Source organism: Labeo rohita, chromosome 25 (assembly GCF_022985175.1).
Source record: "Labeo rohita strain BAU-BD-2019 chromosome 25, IGBB_LRoh.1.0, whole genome shotgun sequence".
In the NCBI taxonomy this organism is placed as follows: domain Eukaryota; kingdom Metazoa; phylum Chordata; class Actinopteri; order Cypriniformes; family Cyprinidae; genus Labeo; species Labeo rohita.
Window position 1 is genome coordinate 16,244,464 of NC_066893.1, and position 16,440 is coordinate 16,260,903.

Below are 16,440 nucleotides of genomic sequence, written 5' to 3' on the forward strand. Positions count from 1 at the left end.
CAATCGCAAACGCACCGCAGGGGAAATGCTACTCTCATCAAAAAACGGAAGCCTTCGCTAAACAAAACCGCACATAAAATATTAACCGCCTCGTTAGGGAGCGGGAAAGAAACATCTACATACCCAGCAGGTGCTAAAGGGGTTCTTATGAACCAGGCCTTGCTGCTGAAAAATAATCATCTGGGAGAAAGCAAGACCATGGAAACATTTGGGACATTTTTGGGTCTGTACTTTTATTTGATCAAAAATACAATAAAACTTTAATATTGTGAAATATTGTTCAAATGTAAAATAACCATTTTCTACCTGAATATATTTTAAAATTTAATTTTCTGCATCATTACTCCAGTGTTACAAGATCCATCAGAAATCATCTAATATGCTGATTGGCTGTTCAAGAAACATTTCTTCCTATTATTACCCCATACTTTACTCACCCTCCAGACATCCTAGGTGTATATGATTTTCTTCTTTCAGATGAATACAGTCAGAGTTATATTAAAAATGTCCTGGCTCTTTCAAGCTTTATAATGGCAGTGAATGGGTGTTGAGATTTTGAAGTCCCATAAAGTGCATCCATGCATCATAAAAAGTGCTCCACATGGCTCTGGGGGGTTAATAAAGGCCTTCTGAAATAAACTGATGCATTTGTGTAAGAAAAATATCCATATTTACAACCTAATAAACCATCTACTCTAGCTTACACTAACTTTCGTACATGCACTCACGAGAGAGTGGCGTTCCAGCGAATGAAGAAGGACGTAGGCGTTTATGATGGATGGCTTCAAAATCTCAACACCCATTCACTGCCATTATTAAACTTGGAAGAACCAGGACATTTTGTAATATGACTGCAACTGTATTGGTCTGAAGAAAAAAAGTCATATACACCTAAGATTCATCTAAGATTCACTAAGTATTCAGTATTTTTCTTCATTTTAAACTTTTGAACAGTAGTGTGTAGATGTACATGTACACCAAATGAGGAAACCAAATAAAATTTTCTGGATGTTTTGGTTTTTCAATCTCAGTCTTATAATACAGTTTCATGTATAAGACACTATAAAGTGTTTTTTGGATATGGAGATTTTTTGGTTCTTTAATGACATTTAAAATACTCAATGGTCCCATTAAATTTGGACACTTTAAAGGGATAGTTTACCCCAAAATGAAAGTTCTGTCATTAAAGGAGAAGTCCACTTCCAGAACTAAAATTGACAGATAATGTACTCACCCCTTGTCATCCAAGATGTTCATTTCTTTCTTTCTTCAGCCATAAAGAAATTATGTTTTTTTCAAGATTTTTCTCCATATAATGGTCTGATATAGTGCCCCGATTTTGAACTTCCAAAAGGCAGCTTAAATGTGGCTTCAAATGATCCCAAATGCAGTTGTAGACAATCCCAGACGAGGAAGAAGGGTCTTATCTAGCGAAACGATCTGTTATTTTCATAAAAACAATACAATTGGTATACTTTTTAATGTCAAATGTTCATCTTGTCTTGCTCTGCCTGAACTGTTTTTTCCAGTTCATGACAGTTAGGGTATGTCGAAAAACTCCCATCTCATGTTCTCCTTCAACTTCAAAATCGCCCTATATCGCTGTTTTACCGTTTTTGGGTGTTTGATTTTCTTTGCATGTTCACTTTGCAAAGACTGGGTCGGTACTTTTGCAGCGATGTAGGATGATTTTGAAATGATTTTTGAAGTTGAGGGAGAAAATACGATTTGAGTTTTTTGACATACCTTAACTGTCTTGAACCAGAATACAGAGTTTAGGCAGAGCAAGACAAGATGAGCATTTGAGATAAAAAAGCATTTAAATGTATTTATTTTTTATTAAAATAACCGATCGTTTCTCTAGATAAGATCCTTCTTCCTCAGCTGGGATTGTTTACAACCGCATTTGGGATCATTTAAAGCCGTATTTAAAATGCATTTCGGAAGTTCAAAATCGGGGCACCATTCCAGTCCATTATATGGAGAAAAATCCTGAAATGTTTCCCTCAAAAAACATAATTTCTTTACAGCTGAAGAAAGAAAGACATCTTGGATGACAAGGGGGTGAGTACATTATTTGTACATTTTTGTTTTGGAAGTGGACTTCTCCTTTAACTACTCATGCCATTCCAAAACCCGTAAGACCTTCATTCATCTTCGGAACAAAAATTAAGATGTTTTTGATGAAAGATGAAGATGATGAATGAAGATGGATAAAGGTCTTGTGGGTTTTTGGAACGACATGAGGGTGAGTAATTAATGACAGAATTTTCATTTTTCAACTGTCCTGTAAGTCACACTAAGTTTTGTCATATACAGTGCCTTGCGAAAGTATTCGTATCCCTTCATTTTCTTCATGTTTTGTTATTTTGCTGCCTTATGTTAATCTGTTTTAAATTACTTTTTTCCACATCCGTCTACACTCCATGCACCATGATGACAAAGCAAAAACAGAATTTCCACAACTTCATAAATCTATTAAAAATAAAAAACTAAGTACATTGCATAAGTGTTCATACCCTTAACTCAATACTTAGTTGAAGCACATTTTCAGCCTCAAGTCTTTTTGGGTATGATGCAACAGGCTTTGCACATCTGCATTTGGCAATTATCTGCTATTCTTCTCCTCACCTCTTCACCTCTCAAGCTCTGTCAGCTAGGATGGGGACTAGCAGACATTTTAAGGTTTCTCCAGAAATGTTTGATTGGGTTCAAGCCCAGGCTCTGGCTGGGCCACTAAAGGACATTCACAGAGTTGTCTAGAAGCCACTCTTGCTGTGTGCTTAGGTTTATTGTCCTGTTGGAAGGTGAACCTTCTGCCCAGTCTGAGGTTCTGACTTCTCATTAAGGTTCTCATTAAGGCCATCTCAATATTTTGGGGCACTGAGCTTTCCTTCTACTCTGACGAGTCCCTCAGTCGCTGCCACTGAAAAACAGCCCCACCGCATGAGGCTGCTTCCACCACACTTTACTTTTTGGATGGTACTCTGCAGATAATGAGCAGTGCTTGATTTTCTACAAACATGATGCTTGGAATTGAGGTTAATCAGACAAGAGAATTTTGTTTCTCACAGCCTGAGGATCCTTTAGGTGCTTTTTGCAAATTCTAAGTGGGATTTAGGTTTCTTCACTGAAGAGGGGATTGAGTCTTGCCACACCACAATAAAGCCCAGATTGGTGGAGTGTTGCAGTGATGTTTGTCCTTCTGTAAGTTTCTCCTATCTCCACGTATGATCATGTAGCTCAACTAGAGTGGCCATCAGGTTCTTGGCCACCACTCTAGCCCAGAGCCATTCTCCATCAATTGCTCAGTTTGGCCAGGAGTCCAGCTCTAGAAAGAGTTGTGGTTGTTTCAGACTTCCATTAAGGCTAACGGAGACTACATGCTTCTGTGAACCTTCAACACAGCAGAATTTTTTTCTGAACTCTTCCCCAGATGTGTGGCTTGATGCAGTCCTGTCTCTAAGCTCTACAGGCATTTTTTTAACCTCATGGCTTGGTTTTTGCTCTGATATGCATTTTCAGCTGTTAGATTTTTTATTAAGACATTAATAGCCTTAGCCAAATCATGCCCATTCTGGAACTGAATTTGCCACAAGGTAACTTCACTTAAAGTGTAGTAACATCTGCAAGCAATATTAATGCTCCTGAGCTAAATTTCAACTGTCCCAGATAGGGGTATGAGTACTTATGCAATGAAATAATTTAGGTTTTTAATTTTTAATACATTTGCAAAGATGTTAAAAAAACAGTTTTTGCTTTGCCATTATGGTGAATGGAGTGTAGACTGAGGTGGAAAAAAAGTCATTTAAAGCAGTTTAACATAAGGCAGCAACATAAAATATGAAAAAACTGAAAGGGTATGAATACTTTCGCAAGGCACTGTAGGCTAATGCAATAACATTCATTCATTTTTAAGTGTGGTTAAAGTGTCAAAACACTTTTTGGGGCTGTTGTCTAAATGTAAAAGTACAAAAGCGATGTAAACTTACACATTAAGAGGCTGCCAGGCGGGCCACTGGGCTTTGGTTTTGATAACTGTCATAACATCATCACCCTGAGAGAGACAGATGGAGAGAAACAGACAGAAAAAGAGAAAGTGAATTTTTATTGCATCCTATATATAGAACGTCAAGAGCGCTGAAACAAAACAGCAAGGATTTTGTGTTCTACTTTCTTCAATTTGTCTATCTTTCGAGCACTACAAAAGAAAAGTTTCTTTTCCATGCTTTATTTTTCTCCCTAAACCCTTGAAAATATTATATTCCTGACAACACTTCAACTTATGGTTGTGTGCCTATTGTATGGTGCATTGATCCATTTGTTGTTGTTGTTGTGATGTGATACCTGGACCCAAGGGAAAAGACACCGCACTTTAACAATACTTTATTGAGAAACACACAAAACAGCTACAATAAAACCACATTAGTAAGGAACAGGCACAAAGAGCGTGATTGAGACAAAAGCAACAGACAGAGATCGACAGGCACAGGCTGAGTAAGAAAGGCAATCCCTGTACATATTCATCAGGGGATGCTGGGAGCTTGTGTGGCTTCGATTGTGAGAATGAAAGCTCAAAGAAGTGTCTGACGATCTGTTCCAACATTCAGACAGGATCCTGAAGGCTCCAGTTACCACTGACAGTTTCAGGTGCAATACTGAAGCATAATGGAGCTTGTGCCATAGCGGTTCATTATGTAGACCTCTGTCTGATAATGCACTGCACACTGAGACAGCGTTTCCTTTCAATTTAAATAGACACCTTGTAAAAAGAACTGAATTTCAGTAAGTTCTCCTTTTTTCCCAAAGTGACCAGTATGTTCAGAGAGAGAAAGAAAGAGAGAGAGAGATTCATTTTTTGCCTTCGGCAATGAAAAATTATCAAGGATAGAAATAATTTATCCTTATATCGTATTCTTGCTCTTAGGAGATGATATGAAATAAATGTTTTTACCATTTTATTGATAGTAAATATAGGGTGCTGGTGAAATGATGAACAGAGTAACAGGAAAAACTAAATAAGGGCACAACACAGTTTAAATTCAAACCCACATTCCCATATCAGCATCACAGCTCAAAGAGTTTGAAACACAGTATAATATAAATCGTTTTGGTCATTAAAATGAATGTTTGAATATTGAATATCAATAGATTATGTCAAAACAATGACACTGCTGTATGATTTCAAACACTCGAGAAGATCAAGTTTTTAGTTTTTAGGTTGGAAATCAGCATTTCATTTACAGAAATGTACATTTATGTATTTGGCAGACACTTTTATCCAAAGTGACTTAAATTGCATTCAATGTAAATCATCCCATGCATTTATTGGGAGTCAAACCAATGACCTTGTTGATTATGTTGTTTTCTGGATTCAATCCTACATTTCCCACATGAGCACTGGAGCTCAATGGGTTTAAATTACTAACCACTGGCTAAAAATGTCTATATAAAAATGTCTGGACAAAAGTCAGATTGCACAAAAATCTGGTGCCAGTGTTGTTACTGTTAACTAAAACTAAAACTTAAGAATAAAAATAAACTGAAAATGAAACAAATATTGGATGAGAAAAATTAAACTTAAAAAGAAAGACACGAAAACGAGAAATGGTGCCTTAGCAACTAACTTAGGTAAATTAGGTTGCAGTACAAAATTATATATATATAAAAAAAACGCTAATTAATAAAATAATACAAATCTACAAAAAAATTACTAAAACTTAAATTAAGATTAAAATGAAAACTGACAAAAAAATAGAATTAAATAATAAACATAAAAGCTAAATCAAAATATTACTATAAAAGTACATAAATGATACAAAAATAACATTACCTTGTGCAGGCTGATTTTTTGTACTTATAGAAAGTGCATGCATTTTCTCTTCTGGAGCTTATAAAGTCTGAATTATTATGTAGAATAAATATGATAATAAAAAAATGAAATAATTATATATATAGTGGTATGCTGTGGTGTTTTGAAATGTTTTGAAGTTTTTTGTTGTTGTAATCAAATATAAATTTGTGTCCCAGCCACATTTTCTTGGTTAAATAAACATTATTTACAGTACCAGAAAAAAAAAAAACGTATTAAAATGTTATATTTTTACATTAACAGCGTATCAATATTCTGTTTATTAAAGCCATGTATGAACATCATCAACTTAGTGTTTTAAGCATTTTACATTTATTCCAAAACAATAACTCAAGGCAGTAACAATTTAAACAATATAGTTGTGACCCTGGACCACATAACCAGTCATAAGTAGCAATTTTTAACAATATTTTAGCAATAGCCTTAAATACATTGTATGGGTCAAATTGATAAATCTTTGTTTTATGCCAAAAATCATTAGGATATTAAGTAAAGATCATGTTCCATGACGATATTTTGTACATTTCCTACCATAAATGTATCAAAACTAAATTATTTATTAGCAACATGCATTGCTAAGATCTTTATTAGGACAACTTTAAAGGCAATTTTCTCAATATTTAGATTATTTTTGCAACCTCACATTCCAGATATTTAAATAACTGTGTCTCGGTCAAACATTGTCCTGTCCTAACAAACCATACATCAATAGAATGCTTCTTTGTTCAGATTTTTAGGTATAAATTCAAACCCAATTTTAAAAAACTGACCCATATGACTGGTTTTGTGACTGGGATTTATCGCGTGAACCAATCACAGCCAATCATAACCAGTCATACCAATTATATCACAATGAAGGCATATTCTCCTCTCACGTAATTTTTTCCCCATTCATTCTCAATTACCCCTCACCAAACTTCAAACTCACTGCATGCTCTAGGATGTCTGTTAAAACTCAGTGGGCTCAGGGGAGGCGAGAGAGACATTGACTCCCGCTGTAACTTTGCTGGTGTCGCTGTTGGTCTCAGAAAAAGAGCGAATTCTACACTTTTTAATGTTATGTTTTGTAATATTGGCGTTGATAAGAGCTTTGTGAGGACATTTGTAATGACAGGCCATTGTGCACCACATACTGTTCAGCATATAAATCCAACTTTGGTCAGGAGTGTCAAAAAGGCACTGAAAACAGCCTGTGAAATGTCTTTGAGACCCCTGGCTTAACCTCAATCTACAGGCAGCAAGTGACCCGTCATTACAAATGCACTCACAAAAAACTCTCCCATCAGATCAATGAAAGTGAGACTACTGAAAAATTAACATGCGGGTGGCAAACGCTCTTTTGATGCAGAGCAGAGCGAGGAAAGTATCCACGCTCACAGTTTGCCGGGCAACATCAAACAGACATACAAAGTGAGTTTGTACATTCCTAATGGCCTGCGTGAATTACATTAATGCAAAGACAACCAATACAAAACGCCATAAAAATCAATATTGACTTGCTCGCTGGATCAATTCATGCAGATTTAGTTTGGGAGTTTAAAAACTGCCATCAGTTTGGGTCAAGTGCACTAAAAGTAACTCGCTGTTACTGCATTTATCCTCAGAAATAGCACACACAGGCCGCACGGGTCAACAAAGACATACTGTTGTGTATTCAACTTCTATATTTATCGACATGCTAACTGGTTCAACAATAGACCCACTTTTCAACAGAAATTCAATAACAGCTGCTACCAAACAAAGAAGTGTGGAAGAAGTAAGATTGTAACTTGGTTCTGGCGTTGTTGGCATTTTTGTGAGAAATACACAGCTGCCTCAGAGTAATTAAGCAATTAATCTGCTAATTGGCCAAATTGATGAATATGTTTCAAAGAGGCAGATGGTGCCGCACATGCTTGAGGATATTCATTTACGGTCCGGCACTCTGGAAGTCAGGTCCTCGCATTCGAACCAGAAAGAAATATACTGCCTGAAATGGGCCAAATGGACTTCACTTCTGCTTATTCGGAGGATTTATCAAGTGTACTTAGGTTGACAACATGGGAGCGAAATCTCAAAGTAAATCGCCAAACCGCTGAACCAAGAAACAAACCGGTCTAGTGCTCTGAGCATGAACATCGATTGTGGTGCAAAATAATAATAATACATCAGTGCCAAACTGCTGCCCAGAAAGTTCTTCTGAAGCTTTTTGACCTCCTTGAGGGTTTTAGGGAGGGATGTACTTGAGAAGCTTCAAGAAAACAGAAAGACATTTTGTTCATGGCTGACTGGCGATTTTTAACCTCGGAGATAGTCTGCAGCTCCCTAAAGGATCCTGTAAAGAACACGTCTGTCTCCAGTTCAACTTTTATCACCTTGAGGCAAGTGCACTTCTGGCGTTTTGGTTGCAAACTTATTCTCAATTCTTTGGGCCGCTCGCTTTTCACATACAGGTCACACGCGTTGGCCTGGTGTTTGTTTTGTGGATGCAGATATCCTGTGTATCGTGGTATGAATGCTAATGAAATGGTTTATTTAAAAGGACAGTTCATCCAAAATGCAGTCATTTATTCACAATCATGCCCTTCCAAACCTCTATGATCTTCACCGTAAAGTGAAATTAATTGGGGTCCAAAACAACACTTAAAGGGATAGTTCACCCAAAAATGAAAATTCTGTCATTAATTACTCACCCTCATTTCATTCCAAACCCATAAGTCCCTCGAAACACAAATTAAGATATTTTTGATGAAATTCTTAAACTTTCTAACCTTAGACAGCAACACAACTACCACGTTCAAAGCCCAAAAAGGTAGTAAAGACTGACACAGAAGAGAAGAATTTGCTGAATAAAGTCAGGTCGCAGGTGCTCAGCAGGTTTTAAGAAGTTTTGAGTTTTCCTACAGGCTTTATAGGATTTTGGGTAAATTTGGACAGGCCTATTTTCTAAAGGACTTCATTATAGCTTCCCAAAGGGTACATTTCAACATTTTTTTGATAATTATTGACCTAGAGAGTTCAGAGAATTGCACTTTGTTGTTGTTTTCTTCCAGATTGAGTGAAAAACCTAGGACTAGTTCACAAGTGTTTTTTTTTTTTTTTTTTTACATCTCAATCATTTAACAATAGATTTAATTGGCAGCAGTGTAGAGGCAAAGTCGTCTAGAATGAGGCATTCTATCATATGATACGAATATCGCATGTTGGTGTGAAAAAACGTGCAACGTACAATCATTTTCGCACTTGAAAAAAGTGATATCGCCCCTCAGTGGCCGATTTGTTTCCAATTTCTCACAAACCTTTGGGGCCATCAGTCAAACAGACTCACCAAGTTTCCTTCCGATCGGCCTTCCAAACCTTGTCTAATGGGTGCTCAAACTTCATCGACCAGTGGCGGCCAACCTAAGACTAGTTCGCAAAAGTTTTTTTTTTTTTTTACATTTTCTCAATCATTTAACAAATGATATGATTGGCAGCAGTATTTTTAGAGGCAGAGTTGTCCGGAATGAGGCATTCTATTATATGATACGAATATCGCATGTCTGTGCGAAAAAACCGTTCAACATACAAACATTCTTGAAAAATGCGATATCGCCCCGCAGTGGCTGATTTGTTTAAAAATTCTCACAGATCTTTGGGGCCGTGTGTCACACAAGCCCACCGAGTTTCGTTCTGACCTGCCTCCATTAACGTTGTCTAATGGGTGCTCAAAAATCATCGGCCAATGGCGGCCATGTTTTTGGCAGCCAACCTAGGTCTAGTTGGCAAAAGTAGTTCATTTAACAAATGAACTACTTAATCATTTGTTGAATGATCTCAATCATTTAACAAACAATTTGATTGACAGCAGTGTTTCTAGAGGCAAAGTTGTCCAGAATGAGGAGTTCTATCATATGATACGAATATTGCATGTCTGTGTAAAAAAACGTACAACGTACAATTGTTTACGCTCTTGAAAAATGCTTTACTGCCCCCCAGGGACCCGATTTCTTTCAAATTTCTCACAGACCTTTAAATCCGTGAGTCAAACAGGCCCACTGAGTTTCGTAATGGGTGCTCAAAATCCTCGGCCAATGGCAGCCATGTTTTTGGCAGCCAACCTAGGACTAGTTCGTGAAAGTAGGGTTTTTTTAACATCTCAGTCATTTAACAAACGATTTGATCGGCCTCCGTTAACCTTGTCTAATGGGTGCTCATCAACCAATGGAGGCCACTTTTTGAGATACGCAAATGTCCTTACAGACACTTGTGACACTTTGGGCCAAGACTGTGCACATGGATTTTCATGTGGATAGAACAAGTGGTTGCGTAGGTATAGTCATTTTTATGTTTTTTCCCTCTTATGGCCAAGCTCTGCAATTTTTGACCTTTGACCTTAGATTGAGGTCTTACATAAGTGTGTACACATCTCATTCCATTCAGGAGTTCTAGGCATTTTACTAAAAGTGGCCCTTTCAAATGTTCTGGCGTCCCTTTGCGAGAGTGAGTTGAAAGTTTGACTTTCTTCTATAACTATTGATATTCACTCTTTAGAGAATCTTTCTGCTTCTGAGAATCTTTTCATACTTTTGATCAGGCGATTAGGGCGAACCTTGGTGACGTTTTCGGCAGTGTTAGTACTACCATCCCTTCAAGTTTCAAGTCTGTACGACCTACGGTTGGTCTGCACAATCAGTTTTACATGGAGACTGCTGATCTTTGGCCATTCTAACAATTACAGCAGGGTTTCAGTGCTACGTGCTTGAACCCCTAATAACTTTATTCAACAATTTCTTCTTGGGCCTTGAACGTGGTAGTTGTGTTGCTGTCTATGTAGGGTCAGAAAGCTCTCTCAAAAATATCTTAATTTCTGTTTTGAAGGAGGGTCTGTTCTGAAGGACGGTCTTGCGGGTTTGGAACGATGAGGGTGAGTAATTAATGACAGAATTTTAATTTTTGTGTGAACTATCTCTTTAAAATCTCTATTAACCTGTAGTTCTTGCCTTATATTTCTCAGGATGTTGTATAAGGACAACTGTTGACTTTCACTTGCACGCAGTGAATTTGCTTGTGGGCCATCCTTGCTGTGCAGCAAATGAGAACTGTGTCACTCTGGGTCCCTGGCTGCTGTTTCTGAAAACGGGTTTTACACTTCACAGACCGTCGCCCCAAACTGACCCCGACCAAATTGCCGGAGGGATGGAGCGAGACAGAAGAGGAGAGGAACAAAGGATGAGAGGTAGAGGAGTGTGACTGCTGAGAAGCCAAAGGGTCTCTGAGGGTTCGTGGAGAAATGCCTCGGGGAAGGTCATATACACCTTTCCATTTCTGCAGGCTTCAAAAGAGTCTCATATAAGCACATGGGCTGACTGACGGAGCATGCAGCTCACATTTTACCAACGGCTGCTGCTGAATGACCGTCAATGGGGAAAAATGCATTTTTGCCCCCATATTGGTGTAGTTATGATATCTGAGTCAATGATAAATAAGATAAAGATTAAAAAAGGAAGAGTGTAGTTTAAACCCAATGTGTTTTGAAATGCAATCTTTACATTCATGTTGGTTCAATTCGTGATGTAACCATTCAGTAAACTAAATAAATAAATAAATAAATAAAATCATGAACTCATGATATTTATGATTTTTGTATGGTAATTTTTAACAAAACTTTTTCAGTGTAGTTTTTGTCCAACAAATGTTATAACTTATCAATTCATACACTTAGTATGAAATGTAAAATAGAAAAATAGATATTTTATATACGATATTTTCTGCAATTTGAAATAATCATAAATTATCATGATTTCCATCCACTTAATAGTTTTTATTTCTTTATTATTTATACTTTTTATAACATGTTTTTTGTGACTTTGTCACCCAAAAATATCAAAATTAATTTTAAATTTAGAAATTAAAATCATGTTCATCATATAAGATGTGTATTCAAGTCATTTTATGTATAAATTGCATTTTTCCTTGATTGTAGTATGAGGTCAACTATATCCGCCAAATATTTTGACTTAATTTTGATAATTTTAGGAAGCATAATTTTAAATCATAAATTAAAATCATGTTCACTATATGTGTATTCAAGTCATTTTATGTATGAATTGGATTTTTTTTTAATGACAGTATCAGGATGGATGTATTAGCCTAAAATGTTGACTTTATGCCTCCTAAAATATCAAAATTAGTTCATTCTCTAATTTTCTTCATTATGTTATCAGGAATTTTCAGCACCTTAAAAATTTAGACCTCATGGCCTCTAAAAAAATACTTTAAAGTTAGAAATTAAAATAATGTTCATCATATAAGATGTGTATTCAAGTCTGCTTTTTTATTATAGTATGAGGCCAGTTGTATCACCCAAATATTCTGACTTTAATTTTGATATTTTTTAGGAGGCATAATTTTAAATTACAAATTAAAATCGTTTTCATTACATGTGTATTCAAATAATTTTATTTATGAATTGGATTTTAGGATGAATGTATTAGCTTAAAATGTTGATGTTAGGCCTCCTACAATATCAAAATGGAATTTTAAATTGTAAATTAAAATCATGTTAATAATTAAAGATCTGTATTCGAGTCATTTTATGTATAAATTGGATTTTTTGTATGAATTGGATTTTTAGTTAATTATAGTATCAGGACGGATATTTTAGCTTAAAATTGTGACTTTATGCTTCCTAAAATATCAAAATTAATTCAAATTCTTAAATTAAAATCAAGTTTTAATTTCATCACACCATCATACCAATCTCTATAGAAATTTCCATTCTCTAACGAGGCGTTTACCCTAAAATCAGTTTTTAAATTCAGGAATTAAACTCATATTCATCATGTAAGTTGTGTATTCAAGTCATCTTATGTATGAACTGCATTTGTATGTGTTTTTGAAAACAAAAATAAGAGTAATGTCATTAACCAACCTACCAGTAGGGACTAACTGGACCAAGCTAACCTTGACCTCTTGTCTACTACACACACAGAAAGAATAGAAAGCAGATAGAGAGTGACAATGAAAAATATTGAGTTTTCTAGAAGTGCCACTCATTTGGCAAACAGCAATTACCAGGCGTCCGGAGCCCGGCAAGCGTGTACTGAAGTTCTCCTCTGAATCACTTTTTCCAATCTACACCGCTTCTTTCAGAGTCATTGCTACTTATCACCCAATAACCTCCTTTCAGAATAATCCTTCAACAGTCCTAGTACATTACTGCCCCTTTTGTATTGCCTTTTAGTTCTGAATCATCGGTAATCTTGACCTTGTCCGAACCACTGTGGCCTGTGCCGGCCACGACCGCAATTCCTGCAGGACGTGTCCATCAGCTGCTGGCGAAATGAGCACGGTGCGCTGGAAGTAATTGAGTTGTGCTCAGAGAGGTGTCAGTCAGAGCAACAACTCACAGTCACACTTCCAAGGCTTTTGCACATTTTATTTTCACAGTATCTAAAATCTATCTAAAAAATGTTTTAAAACACATACGATAAGAGGGTCATTCTATAACTGTGGGTACACCTCATTTTGAAGTATATTTTTAATATATTTTCATCAATATATATTTCTGATGCATAATTTTCTAGAACACAATTTTTTTTTTTTAAAATCACACTACTGTATGTTGAAAAAGCCATGTTTTGTTCAAAAATGATGTTCATATCACATACAACCCTGGTTTACAGCAGTCCGATTTTGTAAAGTTGCTCATTCTACCCTGCATTTAAGCATGAAAATGACCTCAAATATAAATTAATTTTACAGTTTTGCTTTCAGTTAGATTAGGTTATCAAGACATTTGGGTGTGCGCTTCAAAAACATTAAGTGTTTATTGTGATATAACTTGTTTTATTTGTGTCCGAAAAACCATTGTCAACTAAACTACCCACTAGAAAACCCCCACTCAGAAAGGAATGGTTTGTCCCATTCTCGCATAATTTGCACAGTATGATGATATTAGTTATAGAAGTTATGTTATGTTATGATAGAAGTTATGTTCTCTCTCTTTCCCATAATATCGGTTAAACGTTATCAAAATCTTAAATGATTTTCAGTGTCAAATTCTTTAACAAACAGTGGTAACATGGTCAAGTGGTGTAACTGGTTTGTGTCAACTGGCGTAACCAGTATTTTTCATAAAAATATAATTATGTACAGGAAATATCAAAATATTTAAATAAAAATTTGTTAAATAAAATGTAGTCATCTAGTTTAGTAAAATAATATGGTTTTTAACATTTTTTATATAATGTCAGTAAGCTTACATGCCATCTAGGTGGATAAAATATTTAATATTTCTCATTTTTTGTCAGTTACACCATTGACATTTATATATATATATATATAAACACTTATTTTTCTACAGTTTGGCACTGTTAAAATGTATGAATCATTTTTTTGCTGTCTTTCTGGCACATATTATTTTTAATTGGCCAAGCTCAATAAGAAGTCTCAGTAAATCCCTATAGGCTTTTGTTCACTAATTCACAATCTTCAGTATGGATCTGCTGAAAGGTGCGTGATTTCACAATAGCGCAAGAAGTCCACCGTTCTTTCAAGTTCATTACACAAAGGCTTACTTAATCAGCAACAGATCTGGAATTGTTTTAAAGTAGAGAAAACTTTAATGAGAATGCTTTTCTCTTTAACTTTGCTGGTTAATGACTTATGCGACTTTCAAAAACGAGATAAGGAAAAATCAATAGCACAGAGTCGCATTGTAAGAAACGCTAAAAATAAAAACAATGATGAATTGTGCACTATCCAGCATAATTTCAAACTACACTGGAAACATATTGTGTGAAAATCTAAGTGTGACAACTAGCCCCGGTGCGTTATACAACTGTGTCACGCGTGACGGATCAAACCCCCTTTTCAACATTTCATTTTAATGGAACCACGTATCGCTGATGTGAAGTTCTGAATAAAAACATAACAGCAGCGAAAGATAATTTTCATACAGGTGAAGAGGCAATTAATAATTCTGACATGAAAGGGATGCCAAGCAACACACCAATGATTCAGATCAAACGAAGGAAAACAAAGCTCGATCGTCCCTTTTTATCAGGCTCAAGTTTGCAACATCAAAAGAGCTCATAATTTCATCCAGGGTTGGGAGGCCTTTGTTGCGGCGTTTACAGTGAGAGAAGGGTTGACTGTGTTTATGGTAATAATGCTAAAACGCATGAGGGAACTGAGCTAATAATAACTAACTCTTACTGGATCCCCATCCAGGCTTTAATGTAATCCCGGAAAACGCAAGACAGGAGAAAATGAGATAACATTCAGCCCCCCTCTCTCTCTTTCTCCCTCACTCGATCTTTCTCACACTGTATAGGGCCGCCTTATGGATTTTCGTCAATCCTATAGCACTTCTAAAATAAGAAAACAGGACATTTATATAACAAATGTTATTTTGAACTCTCATTTTGTCTATAATAACGTTTCAATTGGCGCTGAAGGGTTGTTTCGGTTGAAAGTCTCCATATAAAATTCATTCTGTCACTCTGATGAAGGAGAGAGGTGAGACCAACAGCCGGCAGGCATTGGGAAAATGTCACAATTTACTGGCATTCATAATGTCTGTCCCACACAGAAACTTCTTTAACTTTTCTATAACTTAGTAGATTTAGAAAAACCCTTCAGGTCCCACAAATTCTTTGGTTTTTCAGCATTTTTTGCATATTTGAACCCTTTCCAACAATGACTGCATGATTTTAAGATTTGTCTTTTCACACTGAAGACAACTGAGGGACTCGTATGCAACTATTACAGAAGGTTCAAATGCTCACTGATGCTTCAGAAGGAAAAACAATGCATTAAGAACTGGGAGGTGAAAACTTTTGGACAGATTGAAGATGCATACATTTTTCTTATTTTGAATGAATATCACATTTTTTTCATTTAGTACTGCCCTTCAGAAGCTGCAGAAGATACTTACATGTTTCCCAGAAGACAAAATAAGTTAAATGTTCCTTGATCTTCAAATTCAAAAAGTTTTCACCCCCTGACTCTTAATGCATTGTGTTACTTTCTGGAATTTGAACCTTCTGTAATAGCTGCATATGAGTCCCCTAGAATGGCTTGAGGGTGAGTAATTCATGGGGTAATTTTCATTTTTGGGTGAACTATCCCTTTAACTAAACAACTAATTTCTCATTCTCAACTTTTTCAAGATTAAATTATCTGAGATATGCCATCCGCAATCATTTTATAGTTCTGTACTCATATTGTCTGTCAGCCTTCGTTTTTTATATTTCTCCAAAGCTATTTTATGAGAAACATCTAAAACAAAGTTAATACTTCAATATCTCATAACTGACATTGTCACATAACTCCATTAAGTCTCCGGAGCTTTGAAAGAGCAACCGCAGAGCAGTAAAATCATCTTCCGAGTATTCACTGAAAGCTACCACTCCACTAGATAATTTGTGCCAGAAAGTGCTTTGCTAAGCTTCATTAATCAATGATTTCGGCCATAAGTGTGCAGAGATATGACTGTCCACACTCAAATTCTCTCTCACTGCTGCAGGCAAAGGAAAAAAAATGCTAAGAATTAAAGAAGCATTTCATAAAGTTGGCTAAAATATTAGCATAAACCAACAACT

General features: G+C 36.0%; 1 protein-coding gene across 1 annotated transcript in view; it reads right to left on the reverse strand.

The window, feature by feature from the left end:
* The window catches only part of spon1b (spondin 1b), a 96,364-nt gene that overhangs the window by 22,953 nt on the left and 56,971 nt on the right, over nt 1-16,440 (reverse strand). Inside the window, 1 exon segment of the mRNA XM_051100054.1 lies at nt 3,993-4,057. Coding sequence (XP_050956011.1) covers nt 3,993-4,057 — 65 coding nt within the window.